The following is a 14988-nucleotide window of genomic DNA, read 5'->3' as shown; positions in this document are numbered from 1 at the left end:
TCACCTTTTGATCTTATCCCACCCTTCCTCTACAGTCTGCGTGTCTCCTTAATACCATTCATGACTAGTTACTGGTATTCCTTTCTCTAAGTCTCCTTCAAAGCTTCTATGTTCCATTTCCTTGCCTTTCTTTTTTAATCTCCTTTTGTATCTCATAAGCAATCATAACATATTATGATCCTGTATATTGCATTTAGCCTAAGAGGACCAATAGCTCGTTGACTGCATTTCAGTTTACAGCTTTGCATGTATGTCTTTGATTTTAGCTGCTGAGTTCATTAGGTGATGAAATATTTCTCATTTAAGGCTATAATCAATCTTAAGGATTTTTCCCTTTAATCATAGTTTGAATTTGGTTTAATCAATGGAAGAAAGAAATTACATTTCCAAAATTCAGTATGACTCAAGCATTCTTTTCCGCTCTTGCTCTATCAAAGGTCAAAGAAGTTGGCATTGCACACTCAAGCCATGGCATCCCAATGGCCCCAGTAGATGACAGCACTGGCGTCCAGGCAGCCATCGGCATCTCGTGTGTCGCTGCACTTGCACTGTTCCTCCTGGCTGCCCTCTTGGTAAGTGGTGCCCTCATTGGGTGGTGCCATCTTGTATGTGCATTCTTATTCAATGAATATTCATGCTCAATCGAAGCAAAGAGATCATTCACCTTTGGTGGAAAGTGTGGTGGTAGGAAACGTAATCACAGTCTTCTTTGAATGAAATGTAATAATACTGCATTTTTACTATAAAAACACAGTTTAGAATACAGTGGAACCTGTTTAGTACGTTTCTTAAGGGACCACAAAAAATGAACGTACTAACCAGGAAAACGTGCTAACGAGGAAAGTAAAAAATAGCAGTCGGGGTAATTGCAATCTGTGGAAAAGTCGTCACAATTACAATTACTATCGGTAGTTCTCGTAGGATCGCCTTCCTGAACTCTTTTCACCTTTAAAATAAAGAAAATGGGCGCTACATTGAAAAACAACACCATGTGAATAAAAAATCACAATGTTTCATAGATTTCACGAAGACAATTACATGAAAACGGCGTCTTTCTCCCGTGATTTATCCTATATGTATTTATAGAAAGAGGACAAGTATAGCTAAGTCATTTCTTTTTTGTCACAGCATACTCGGAGAATATAAAAACAACCCTGAGTATGTCAACGGGTTATTTTTAAACATCATAAAAATTGGACAAAATTATATTAACCTTAAATCACGGCAACAGCCGTACACATTCGCGCTTCTGGAATAAAGCCATATCGATTGTTATAGCGATCGATATATCGAATAATAACACGCAAGATTATTAGATTACGAGGTAAATACAAGAGTATTTTATATTATACAGTCGAAATTTACTTTTAAAATTTGTTTAATGTCGTCTGCTTTCGTGCCGAGATCAAGTATTTTTAAGCTAAGCTTCGCGTGGAGATCCAGAGCATCGTCTGCTCCCGCAGCAGTAGTCAAATACGCACGTACTACGTAGCATTGACGTCGTGCAGTACTGCTTTAGATAAAGTGGGAATTGGATAAGACTCATTTCTTCATCATGATAAATCGTGCAATAGCAACCCACTCGTGAAATTTGTGCGCAGTGGGCACTGCAGAGGCAATAGAAGGTGAGGAGCTCAGGGTGGGGAAAATTGCGGCTTCTCATTGGCTGCAGTTTTGCATAGTCAGACATTCCTGATAAATGGCCATATTTTATTATTCATCGCGTCATAACAATTGAGAAATGCATTTGGATAAATCACGGTCGAAGAAAGATATGTAGAATGAATGCAAGAATTTTTATGGCTAGTAATAATAAATTAAATCATGAATTCGGAGCTTTACGACCCTTAAGAAGATACTGGAGAACGAATTGCGGGTTGCGTCACGGCTAGCAATTGAGCGTACTAACCAGGCAAGCGCAATTTTTTCTAACGTACTAACCAAATAATTTTACCTGTATTTTGTTCCGATGGTACCGGGACCGAGAGAAATCGTCGTACTAAGGAGGAAAACGTACTAAGGAGGAACGTACTAACCAAGTTCCACTGTATATAAATGGATTTGTATTCAAGTTGGTTTTTCAGTAATGCCTTGAACACATAGTACCTGAAAAAAACTCAAATTTACCTATGTTTGTGTATTTCAAATAGTATGTTTATAGTCATAAATACAGGCTTGCATACCATTAAATACAAAGATGGATAAAGAACCTATTTTTGCTTTGTTGCAAGATGTCGCATGGACTGAATAGTCTTTCCCATCGAAGCCTTATCCCTACACAATTACCTCTCCTGTACCTCAAGTTCCAAAGTTACTCCGTTTCCCCTCCGCCATCCACCCTATATCTACTCTAAGGTTCACCTGCCCCCTGACTTGCAAATAGAAATTGGAAACGCTCTATGCCTAGCCTGTACATAACTGTGTGTTTGTCCCTTATTGTGAGATTCCTCATTGAAAACATAGCCTGTTAAATATATTACGTGGAATTATGAAATTACAGTGATAAGCAAATTCCATCATGTCGCACCTTAGGCAAGTTCTTTTTTTTAAGTCGAAGAATTTGCTCAATGAATCAGTAATAGATGCATAGGATGTGCATGTGGCATATTTCAAGCCTGCCAATGAAAATTGTGACCAAAGACAATTGATATGTATTTCACAGTCATCCACACAGCTGGCTTGTTATAAGGCACATACTCAGCCAAGCACAGCATTAATACTTGAATTGGGTTCACCTTTGGTTGTAGGTTCTTGGAAGCCCATATTCTCTTGCATTTCCATCTTGGATGGACCGTGAGGGACTTACTATGAACCTCAGTAACATTATTATGAGAATTAAGGAACTGGATTGCATCATGGCCTGCGGAGTGGCCAGGAAAGCCCAGGTCCATGGTGCAATTCCCGGTTCAGTAGAATTTTTCCCCATGGCAATTAATATGAATAGGATGTGTATAGGGATGGACGGATCCAGGATTTTTTTCGGATCCAAATGCATTTTCAAATTCCTGCTATTAAACGAAGTAATTATTCAAGTTATTCAGGGTACGTACAATCGAAGGAATGCTTTTTAGATTTTCATACACATTTTAATATTTTTATAAATTAAAAATCATTTTTATAGGCTTTCAAGTTGTTTTTTTTTTAAACATCTTTACATGCTCAGGACCTAAACTGCTACACTTGGGTTTGGAAATGAAAATAGGAAAAATCTTCGGATAAACCACTGAACAGTGGCTTAGGACAAGAATTGCATGCGACGGCACATTCAAAGAGAGAATCAGAACTCTTTCCACCCGTATTCACTGGAGTTGCTTTCACTGGAGCTATTATTTAAAATTTCGGATCTAGATCCGATGTCTTCCGCGACTTTGGATCCGATGTATCCGATGAAGGGCAATATCTGCGGATATTTGGATCCAAGGTATCCGATCCGACCATCCCTAGATATGTATGATTAAATTGTAATTATGTCTTTTTTCTGAGCAGATCGTCATGAGGCGTCGCCAGAGGCGCTTCAACTATGGGCAGAGGTGCACACCAGTGTCCCTCGATGCATACAGTCTGGACAGTGTGTCGGTGCGCGAAGCGAGGAACGGAGATGCTGGCAGTGGAAGGAGGCGTGCCAATGGTCTCGCCAAGGGCAATGACGCCCTAAACGACTGGAGGGCCTCCAAGCGATCGTATGGCAATCCAGCATTCGAAGATGACGATGTGAGTTGGGCATATTGACAAAAGGCCATGTGATTTACTTTTGAGGATTATTCAACACATTTTATCATGGGTGGTTCACAGCAATGAAATTCACTGGGATTTGACGTGGCAATAACAGTTCAATTGTGTTGTGTTGCAGGGGGAGGAGGTGCTGCTCTCGAAACCGATGAATTTGGCCACTTTGACGAACGCTGCTCTCGACGATGATGGAGCGCTGGCTGACGAGTTCCGCCTCATCCCCAAGAGGTTCCACAAGAGGAGGACGGTGAGGCGCAAGTCGCGCACAAAGAACAAGGACGCCATGGCCGAGAGGGGTGATGAGGAAGATGGTGACGATGGGCGGCTTCCCGAGGGTGCTGAGGAAAAGAACCGATATGCCAACGTGGTTCCTCTTCCCTCCACCAGAGTCCGCCTTTCGGTGAAGCCCCCTGGGGGACCCCTCTCGACCTACATCAACGCTAACTTTGTCAGAGTGAGTGTAATGTTCTATTTTTTTTTAATTAATTCCTCTGCCTCTAAAAACAGCACCATTAGCCTTTTACATCAGGGTGTTTAACCTATTATAGCCCAGTGTTGCTTCTAATCAATATCAAAAATGAATAAATTTTCTTCTCTATTTAGGAAATATCTAATCTACGCATTATTTTGTGGCGTAAATTGTGATGACAAAATATTTAGCTTCCACAATAATTATGATTGAGTGCAAAATTTCCAGGTTTTCAAAATGAAAAATCTTGAAATTAGATTTCTCCCAGAAGCAGCTCTGGGTTAGAAAGGGTTAACTAAACAATTACACGTTCACTAACAACCACGTCCTGGATAGGGGAAACCTACCCAGGCTGGACTCGAACCTGCGACCTCTTGTTTGTCAAACAAGGACTTTACCCTGCTGCCACAAAGGCCGGCTTAAATCAAAGCGATTCTTGATAGTGGTGTGGTTCTGCAGACTGCAGTCCTGGGCTAAAAGAATGAACCGCCTTTTTCTGGTAAAAGGTGGAACTTCTCCTGAAAAGCATACCTCAAGGCCGTTTTACACGGTACACGGAATTGCGCAATCTGACGTACGTGCAAAGGCACAATCAAAATTGCGTCGTGTAAAGCGGTGAATTGCTAGAACACATGGGAGAATGCGTGGATGCGAGACAGCAAAATATTTTGTTCATGCATTCGCGCAATTCCACGCCATTTTAGAAATTAATGCAGCTCTAACCTGCGCAATTCCATGCCCCGTGTAAAATAGCCTTCAGGCCCTCAGATGATGTGACAACTCGGCAACCACTGTACCCTGTTCTATGGTGCATTCAGCTAGGGTAATAAACGACTCTTTTCATGACAGTGAGGGGCTAACACAAAGCATGAGGGCAAAATAATAAGCTTCTTTTTCATCTTCCTTCTGTTTATCTATTTATTTGAGATATTATATGAATATCTTTCTCCGAGCTGGGTTCATGACAACCACATTGCAGCCACAGCAGTTAGGTTATTCAATGAGAATTATGGCTTGGTACAGGTAAAGTGGAATATGGTGGGTTTGCTTTTACATTTACAATAAGATTTAGAAGATGCACTGTATCAAGTCATGTATTCAAGGTGAAACAGGAATAAATGTGGTAAATTGCCAATAATAAACATTATTATGTCTCTGTACCTAAAAAATATTGTCAATTTGAAGCAAATATATTAAAGATAATTTTTATTACTTTGTGTCTATATTTCAAAACTTCCGGCAAAAATTCTAATGGAAGATATTTTTCAATTTGTGGCTGGAATAAAATTTTTCACAAATGACCAAATCCTCTCTTGCACAATGGATACAATAACTCCTTTTTTCTCAGCAATTTCTTGGTACAAGTTCATAGAACTGTGGAAGGAATCAAACTTGTGTAGATTAAATAGTATAAGAAATTGACTTATGATTTTAAATGGTTTTTGTCAGAGGGCTCTATGATGATGAATTAATATCATCAATCCCTCGTGAAATCTCTCGTCTTATTTTTTAAGTTTTTTTTTTTGAGGACTGGATGTAGATCTACGTATGCATTGCTTTAGATGGAAAATATGTCCGTATTAAAATTGGAGTGTGTTTCTAAGTGTGCTTGGATGTTGATTTCAAGGGCCCAAAGAACGAGGAACGATTCTACATAGCTTGCCAAGCTCCCTTGCAGTCCACCATTGAAGATTTCTGGAGGATGGTGTGGGAGCAACAGTCCAAGGTCATCCTCATGGTGACCAACCTCGTGGAGAACAGTGTGGTGAGCAGTCTTCTTTCATTTGATTCATCAAAGGATTACAAATAGCAAGGGCACTGGGTGGAAATCTTATTCTTCAGGGGTATTTTGATGAAGAAATTTGCATTCTGTAACACTAGTACTGAAAATAGCAATCAACAAGCTCTGCGCTCTGAAATTAATTTAGATTTTTGCCAAGAGGTATATATGTACGTGATGCTGGAGCGAAGTACCATATTTGCATGAATCTAAGATGAACACGATCCTAAGACATTCTAACAGTTCTGTCGTTTTTTGGAACTCCAGTAGGGGTAAATATTAATTTTTTAAAATAATTATCCTATCTATATACAGCCCTTGTGGTGACTGACTCACTCATGGATACAAATTCCCGACCACTGCTAGAAGTGCTGGAGAGCTGAAATTTGGCACGCGTGTGGGGAACCGGAAATGATCCGGAGGAAAAATCCGAAAACCGGAAGTTTCCGCCACGTGTCGTCGCTAGGACGACAAAATGGCCGAAATCGGGCTTTTTCCGGGGACCGTCTTTCGGTTTATATTTTACTACGCGCGAATTGTTCGTGCCACACGGATCGTTAATGCATTTTTTGAAAGCTGATAAACGTGGGCACGTAATTAAGTAAATTTATTAGTTTCCATTTGAGAAAATCGCAGCCAAAATGGCGTACAAAAATTGATTTTTCGAAAAAAATTTCATACCTTCCCCTCCCCTCGACTTAATTTAAGGTGTTGGATAACAAAAATAATTATTATATATGCTCATAATATTGTCTACGAAATGCAACTAACAATTTTTTTTCGTCGGCCTTGGTTACTCAGAAAAAAATTATTAAATTAAAAATTAAAGATTAAAAAATATTCCGAAAATCACCGAAAATAACGATTTCCGAAAGATTAACACAGGATTTTTTCAATTTTAACCAGACCGATTTCTTTCAAACTTTGTAGTTACATACAGCTATGCCTTGTCTTTCAGAAAACATAAACATGTAATGAATAACTTAATGGATTTAACCGCAAAAAAATTAAAATGGCGGGTACTACTCACTTTTTTCGGGGACTGGTTTGCTTTTTATTGTATTACTCCTGAAATATGGATATCATAGGGCACACTTCTGTTATATATGACAGTAAATGAATGTGACGATATAGTATCGTCATCTTTAAACCCCCCGGAACCCCCTAAAAATTAAAATTTGCATATAAGTAGCCTTTTCGGGTATTTTTCGTCACAAATCCGCCGCTTTCCCAAGCCTTATCACTCATCGCTACGGAATTGATGTGGACGATTGATGACCCCTGGCAGTACAAACCTATAAACCCCCGGTAAAACCACATACACCCCCCAAAAAATAAAAGTTTGCATATAAGTCTACTTTCTGGGAACTTTTCGTGACTGTTCCACCGCCTCCAACGACTCATCGCCACGAAATTTATGTGATCGGATGGTAACCGCCAGGAGTACAAGCATATAAACCCCCGGTATCCCCCTGAAATCCTCCCTAAGTGTAAAATGTGTCATCAAGTCTCCTATTTGGGAACTTCTCGCAAACAATACGCCGCACTACACGTCCCCTCTTGAGATCTAGATCCGGAATATTTGGTGAGGTCGGGTCACCGTAAAGTATACGGGAAAAAATACCAGAAAACTCCCGATTACCTCCTGGAACCTCGGCGAAAAAAAAATTAAAAAATTTTAAGTTGCCTCTCCGAGTAGTTTTCGTCACAATTTAGCCCCTACTGCTCATTAAAACCCACGATAACCCCGTGAAATCTTCCCAAAAAAATTCCTAATAAATCGCATCTCCGGGTAAAAGAATCGTCAGAATTCCGCCACACATTAGAACCCCCGAATCGCCCTGGGTACCCCTCTAGGTAGAGAAGACCATTTATGAAGTATAAGCGGAGCAGCCGCGGGGGGGATTCTCAAGCCCATGTCGGCGTAGCCGCCTCACATCCAGGAACGGCGAAGGCGTTCCGAGGCGTAACCGGCGCAGGCGAGGGGGACCTTCAGTAACCCTCGGGCGGCGAAGCCGCCCCGACTTTCTAGCGGCGCAGCCGCTGTGGGCTCCCCCCACCCCTGGGCGGCGAAGCCGCCCCTGAAACGGTATAACGATGAAACAGTTCGGAAATGCTCTCGCCCTATTGAGCGGCTATGCCGACCCCAGACGAGGAACGGCGAAGCCGTTCCGAGTATGGAGTGGGGTAGCCCCGGAGGGGCACACTAAACCCCTGGGCGGCGAAGCCGCCTCTATAAGAGAAACGGCGAAGCCGTTCCGAGGAATGAGTGGGGCGCTTCCCTGCCCCCCGGCCGGCGAAGCCGGCCCCTAGCCGAGGTGAGATTATTCGAACTTTAAAAGTGTTTGAGCGACCACAAATGTAGACGGCGAAGCCAGAACCGGGGTTTTTAAGGGGCGGAGCCCCTTAACGAGCGCGCGGAGCGTGCGAGTTGTTCATCTGCAACAGTAGTCCCCTCAGTTTTGTCCAAAATCTACGGAAGACTAGTTAGAAGGGTAGCCTATATTACGGTCTCCTTTATTAATGTAGTATGTATTAAAGGAGGCCATACGAGTACTGAATTACAAATACTTGAGTGACTTATTAGGCTACCTGAACTTCTCCATCAAGGCATAAATTACATGGTTATTTGCTGTTCTATCAATTGCGAAGATTAATGAAGGTGTTATTATTGTCGAGAATTTTTCATCCAGTTGTAAGACAGCAACTACTCCTTTTACAGTCTAGTTATTTTCAGCAGGAGTAGGGAGGGAATAAAACCTCATCTTAGATTCATGCAAAGTCAGTAATTCATTTGTTTAAGAGTGATTCTTTATAGTTTTGTGGCCTTATAATGTGGTATCATCATGTTGAAATGAATAAGTTTGCAGATAAAACGAGAGAATCGGCTTCAGTAACAATTTGTGAATGACCTTAATTGTTACAGGAAAAATGTGCCGATTACCTTCCACCTTCGGAGGTGCTCGACTGCCACCGTCTGTTCGGTGACTTCCAGGTGACGCTCAAGAAGAGGGACGTGAAGGATAAGTACGTCGTATCCAGCCTTCAGCTTAAGGTAACTGGTTACTATTTATGTACTATTTTTATTATTTTTTTACCTAACCCGTAGAACAAATTTGAAAGAGAATATAAATGGAAGGAAGGTGATTATATATCTTCTCGACTACATAGCTCAGTCTTTTTTAATGGAAAAAGTGTTGTATAAATTTTAAGGGAGAAGATGCAAACCAGAAGATATTTCCCTCTCTTTGCTCTTGTCGTTCTGAGGCAATTAACCCTTAGAATTTCAATGTGCCTAAGTATTAGTTTCTGGTGTAATCTAATGGAAAGATATTTGTTATAAACATAATGAATCAGTGGCGTAACTATGGGGGGGGAGGGAGGGGGGTGAGGGGATATATCTCCAAAGCCTCACAGAAATCAAAAAATTATTTAAAAATCTTGTCTGTATTTGACGTATAATAACTGCATCTGCTTGAAGTCGAATTTTAAGTGTCAAAATGATGTAAAATACATTTTCAGGCATGTTATTTTTCAAAAATTATCCTGAACTCCCAGTTCTGGGGGGGGGGGGGGGGTAGCCCACACCAACCCCCTCATCCCCTCCCAAAGCATATGCCTAGTTACACTGCTGTAAAGAATACAGTGAGTCCTCGTTCTACGTCACCCCGTTTAACGTCATTTCGCGATAACGTCACGAAATTTTTACGACCGTGATTCGTTTATCGTCCCTTCGCTTCACGATAACGTCACGTATTTTAAATTTCGTGCGAGAAAAAAGGCGAAGTGGCAGGCGTTACAGGTTGTTTGTTTCGTGGGCGGTAATACAGTCAGTCTGTTCAAAGTGTAAAACGGTGTGTATATTGTTAATTGCGATTATGGTTTTGGCAAATTTTAGCATCAGAGACATTTCCATGACAATGTCCAAGAGAACAATGTTCACAATAATTTTGGTTCCTGTTACTGCGACGATGTTTCAGCGATGATGATACCCAGGCGACGCCCGCCCGCCTCAATTTGCAATTAAAACCATCTGTTCGATTTCATAATCTCAGTTTGCCCGCCCTCGCTAATTTCCGCCATTTTGATTTCGCTCCTGACCGGTCCGAAAAGAAATTCTCGTAGCGAGGGTAGGGCCTATGGACCGGAGCACCGGATCCCCGGTCTGTAGCGTCTGGTAGTATTCATTGGACCGCACTATAGCGAAGCCGAAAAGCAAATGCGGGAAGATACAAAAATGGAGAAGGATTTACGTCACTGCTACTATTGTCGTCGATGAAGACAGGAACTCGCATTTATGCCATAGTTTGGCATTCCCATCGTAAAAAATGCCCCAGATATGATACGCCAAAATTTTTTCGCATAGTAATTGTGAGGTCTAGGAACCGATATTCAATTTTTACTAGAGATGTGCGAATAGTATCCGCGAATACTCGAATACCTCGAATACTAGAAAGTATTCGATATTCGAGATCTCGAATAGTTATGCCAAAGGTGCCGTCTCGAATACCTCGAATACTTTGAATTTCGCGTCATACACTGTCGCTCGCACGTCGTTCGTAGCTGACTCGGAAAAATGGAGAGAACTCTATTCTTTTAGTCCATGCAGCGCCGTTTTAGGCAAGTTGACGAACTACATCAAATTTGCGGGTTAGAGCGGCGAAAAGATTTCGACGTGGGGAACCGAAATTGATCGGGTAAAAAAAATCGGAAAATCCCAGGTGTCCCCCATCAGGAGAACCTCAGTGCCGTGGGATAGCAACATTGTCGTATTTCCCACGATCCGCTATCCCCTCCATTCAGCATTCGCCTCAGCCACTCTCACGATTTCCGCTTCTCCAAAATAAAAAAAAGGTCCCAGCTCGTGGAGGGATCGTATTACGAAGACCTTAGCTTCGAACAAATATCAAGTTACCGGAAAATAATAGAATCGCGTTTCACCCTTCACTCTTTCTGCCCCACTGACCATTTTCCCGCATCCATCTTTTGATAAAAAAAAGACGAGGTGTTTACCATGTGCACTTTGTGGCTAATAACTACAGGCACTTTTGAATCTTCCCCAGGAGATGAAACCACCATAGGGAGAAACTCAGTGCCGTGAGATAGTGACATTGGCGCATTTCCCACGATCCGCTATCCCCCTCCATTCCGCGTTCGCCCCACCCCCTCCGACGATTTCCTCTTCTCCGAAATCAAACAAAAGGTCCCGGCTCGCGCAGGGATAGTATTACGAAGACCTTAGCTTCGAAAATAATATCAAGTTACGCGAGAAAAATAAAATTGGTCTCGCGCCCACCCCCTTTTCTCACCCACTGACCTTTTTCTACCTACCTGCTTCGAATTTCCCCCTTTCTGGAGGTCAACTGCTGCATGAGTCATCTACTAGCCCGAAAGGTGTCTAACAATGACTTTCGGCAATTATTATTACACCTTCATTGGATTGAAATATTGGTATTGTGCGCGTAATTTAAAAAAGAAAAAGACCAAACACGACGTATTTCTGACTTTATTTAAGCATTTTACGCAAGAAAATAAATGCCGGACAGACGAAGAAATACGACGGAGGCTTAGCATTTTGGCGTAATGCTCAAATAGGGCGCTTTTCTATTATTTTTTTATTGCCTAAATCGAAATATTAATACTCCTGGAATACGTATTTAACGCTTTTAGATTTTTATAAGACGATATCTATTTTTCGCGATTAAATAAAAGTGAAAATTTTCAAGCGCGCGAGTAAGTATGATTGCCGGGAAAAACTCCGCGTGACGTCGTTCTGCTTCCCGCTGCCGCGAGTGAGGTGACCTTGGGGTGAGGCTCTGAGCGCTAATACGACGCAGGATGCTAGCAGGTAGCCGAGTACCATGCTAGCAGGTAGCCCTTAGCTTAAATAAGGATTATTAATACCTTATCAAACGAAGAAAACTTTCCGAACTTAGTCAGTTTTAATAAGTGATTATTAAGACATGTTTCCCTGAGCTCTGTGCCTCACGCATGCATTGGTAACCTCAGACGATGTCAAACTGCTATCCTCTCGTGTATAAACAAGGTCCCTGTGATGTCACGAGGAGTGGCATCGCATGGGCGCCAATCTGGCCTTTTTCAAATGAGGAAAAAATTGACCATTGCCATTAATCTAAACCGGTATTTCTAGAACCAAATAATATGTATATGTATTATGAATACACCAATGGTGGTTAACGAATCACAATCAATGCCTTTCGTTTTCTTTAATGAAGGAAACTACCCTATTGTTTACATAAAATTAAAATATTCCATTAATCAGCTTAATTCCTGTTTGAATCCTTTAAAGGCAATCACAATTACTCGCCAAAATCTCGGGTTTCCTGCTGCATAGGCGACCTAGTCAAACATTTTCACATTCATCGTTTAGTATTCGAGGTATTCGAAATTCGAGGTATTCGAATATTCGAGCAATGATTTGATATTCGAATTCGATATTCGAATTCGAGAAATCTACTATTCGACCCATCCCTAATTTTTACATTGTTTTTATGGGATATTATGCTTCGATTAACGTCATTTCGTTTATCGTCACATTTTTCAGGAACGGTAGGTGACGTTAAACGAGGACTCACTGTATATGGTAATACTATTTTAAATTATTCATTTTTCATTTAAATAGCAATATATTCTGAAGATGGACTCAAAATTTCAGCCTCCTATGACTAAAAATAGCTTTGCAAAACATATTTTTAAAATTGTGCGAAAAATCCACAAAGGAAAAATCATTCGCCTTGACCGGGATTCGAACCTGGATCCCTCGATTTCCGCACGACATGAAATGCACGACCGCATGACCTGGACTGCTAGTCGCATAATATGCTCAGCAGTCCATATCACCTTGTCCGGTATGGTCCACAAATTTCCACAGGGGAGAATGATGCCTCCGTAGCTTAACTGGCTTAAGCACTCGGCCGGAAATCGATGGATCCGGGTTCGAATCCCGGTCAAGGTGAATGATTTTTCCTCTGTGGATTTTTTGCACAATTTGTGCATTGCGGGTGACTCCGTAAAAGTTATCACCGCGGCTAGTCCCGGTACACTTGAATAAATATTTTTAAAAATTAACTGGAAAGTTAAAAAATCTGGCTTGAGCTGGGAGTGAAAACAGAAATTGCCTCGAGAGTGCTTGGGTTTTAGGGAAAAAAATCAAGTGTTGTACTCTAATTTAAAATCCGCAATCAAAGTATTCAGATGGGTAATGCAAACTTGTTGCTTTGGTAGAACATGGAGACCAACTTGTGGAGGGAAGTGACGCACTTGTGGTTTTTGGGGTGGCCGGACCAGGGCGTGCCGGATGAACCAAACCAAATCATTGCATTTCTCATCGAGGCTCGACCACTAATCAAGGCAAACCCAGGACCAACTGTCGTCCACTGCAGGTGAGTGGCCAAAGAAAACCCTATCTTGGATTCAGCAATTCTTTAGTGTAATTTTCCATGTTAATAAAGCTATATGAAGCCATCTGTTTGCTGAATGACTCAAAGTATTCTAAGAATATGGTGCTAAGGATAATGTAATTTGATGAAATTGTGTAAATGATGTGGTTTTTGGCTATTGATTACATTTTTATTTACCTCTGAAGGTGGAATACAAGTAGTTCGTAATTTGTGCATATGCCCAGCATATGCCCAAAATGTGATATAATATTTACAATATAAATAATTTTTTATACAAAATTAAGCAAGTTATCTGCAGTAGTCACTGTAAAAAATGTAATAAGCATAATAAATTATGCTCTGAAATTTATGCCAAACATATTTATATGTATTCAAAATTTAAAGAATGCATACATGATGCATTGTGCAGTTTTTTTATTGTATAAGAGCTTCATTGGAATGAAAAACATGAGGATTGGGTTAGTGTGGTGGATATAGTTCTGGCTTCCCACCCTGTGGGCCGGGGTTCATATCTGTGGCTGTGGTGGTTATTTTTTGGAGACTTCCTGTTTGTGTGATTAGCAAAGAACCCTTCAAGCACTGCACTCTGTCCGCCAGATGGGATGCTAAGCATTGGCCGTCCCCTTTGCACCATTCGTTAAGAGCAGGCTGATTCCTATGCTTAGTTTCTCTCCACCCTTCTTTCCATACCCTTTCCTGATGGCAAAAATGACCTCTGCTGTTGGTTGACTCCTCTCAGTGGTGTAGCCAGGGAGTGGTCTGGGGGGGTCCGGACCCCCCCCAAATATAAAAGCACACTTACTTTGCATCACAAAAGAAAACCAAATATTGAAAACTCATGAATTTACATAAGATTTCTTTGAAAAATTAAGTTTTTTCTACTGTTAAAAGTGTTAAAATTACTTTAAAACCCTCAACTCAGTATGTATCCTGTTTTTAAAAAAAATTTTCCCCGAGTTTTGGACCTCCCCCCTCCGAACAAAATTCCTCGCTACCCCACTGACTCCTCCAATTATCAAACCCTAGCATCTAAAAACTTTTGTGGCCGTGAGAACTTAACAATTCTGTAATGTAATTTTCCACTTTGTTAAAGCTAAATCCATATGAAGTCATCAGTTTGCTGACTGACTCAATGTATTTCGAGGGTTATTATGCTAAGGATAACGCCTATATTCCGCTAAACACTCATGACTACTGCTTTGCAGAAGCTACTGCACTCAAAATTTGTGTTCCACCTGACGACAATTGCTAATAACTTTCTTCTCTCTCATTTATGTGTGATGGGGACACAGCCCAGGCACTGGTAGGACTGGCACTGTGATAGCAATCGACATTTGCATCCGAGACTTTGAGCAGAGCCGCATGATAGACGTGCCCAAAGTGGTGCAGCAAATGCGCAGGGACAGGGAAGGATGCGTGCAGACGCAGCAGCAGTATGCATTTATATATAAGGTAATTATGCACGTAATAATGATAATACTGTACCGTTTTCACAAGTACATATTCTTAATAGATTTGACAGTGGTAATATGTCAATTTTTATGATTTAGACAGTACTAAGGCTAAAATTTTGGCAATTTGATTGTGCT

General features: G+C 41.1%; 1 protein-coding gene across 2 annotated transcripts in view; it reads left to right on the top strand.

Moving 5' to 3' along the window:
* The window catches only part of LOC124166357 (serine-rich adhesin for platelets), a 186953-nt gene that overhangs the window by 168401 nt on the left and 3564 nt on the right, over nt 1-14988 (top strand). For both annotated transcript variants that reach the window (XM_046543837.1, XM_046543836.1), the window contains 7 exons: nt 438-572; nt 3487-3711; nt 3851-4183; nt 5826-5963; nt 8905-9033; nt 13224-13381; nt 14692-14851. In XM_046543837.1, the coding sequence (XP_046399793.1) occupies nt 438-572; nt 3487-3711; nt 3851-4183; nt 5826-5963; nt 8905-9033; nt 13224-13381; nt 14692-14851 (1278 nt within the window). The remainder of the gene's footprint in view (nt 1-437; nt 573-3486; nt 3712-3850; nt 4184-5825; nt 5964-8904; nt 9034-13223; nt 13382-14691; nt 14852-14988) is intronic.

Source organism: Ischnura elegans, chromosome 10 (assembly GCF_921293095.1).
Source record: "Ischnura elegans chromosome 10, ioIscEleg1.1, whole genome shotgun sequence".
Classification (NCBI taxonomy): Eukaryota; Metazoa; Arthropoda; class Insecta; order Odonata; family Coenagrionidae; genus Ischnura; species Ischnura elegans.
Note: the sequence above shows the minus strand (reverse complement) of the source record. Positions and strands in the feature narration are given on the sequence as shown.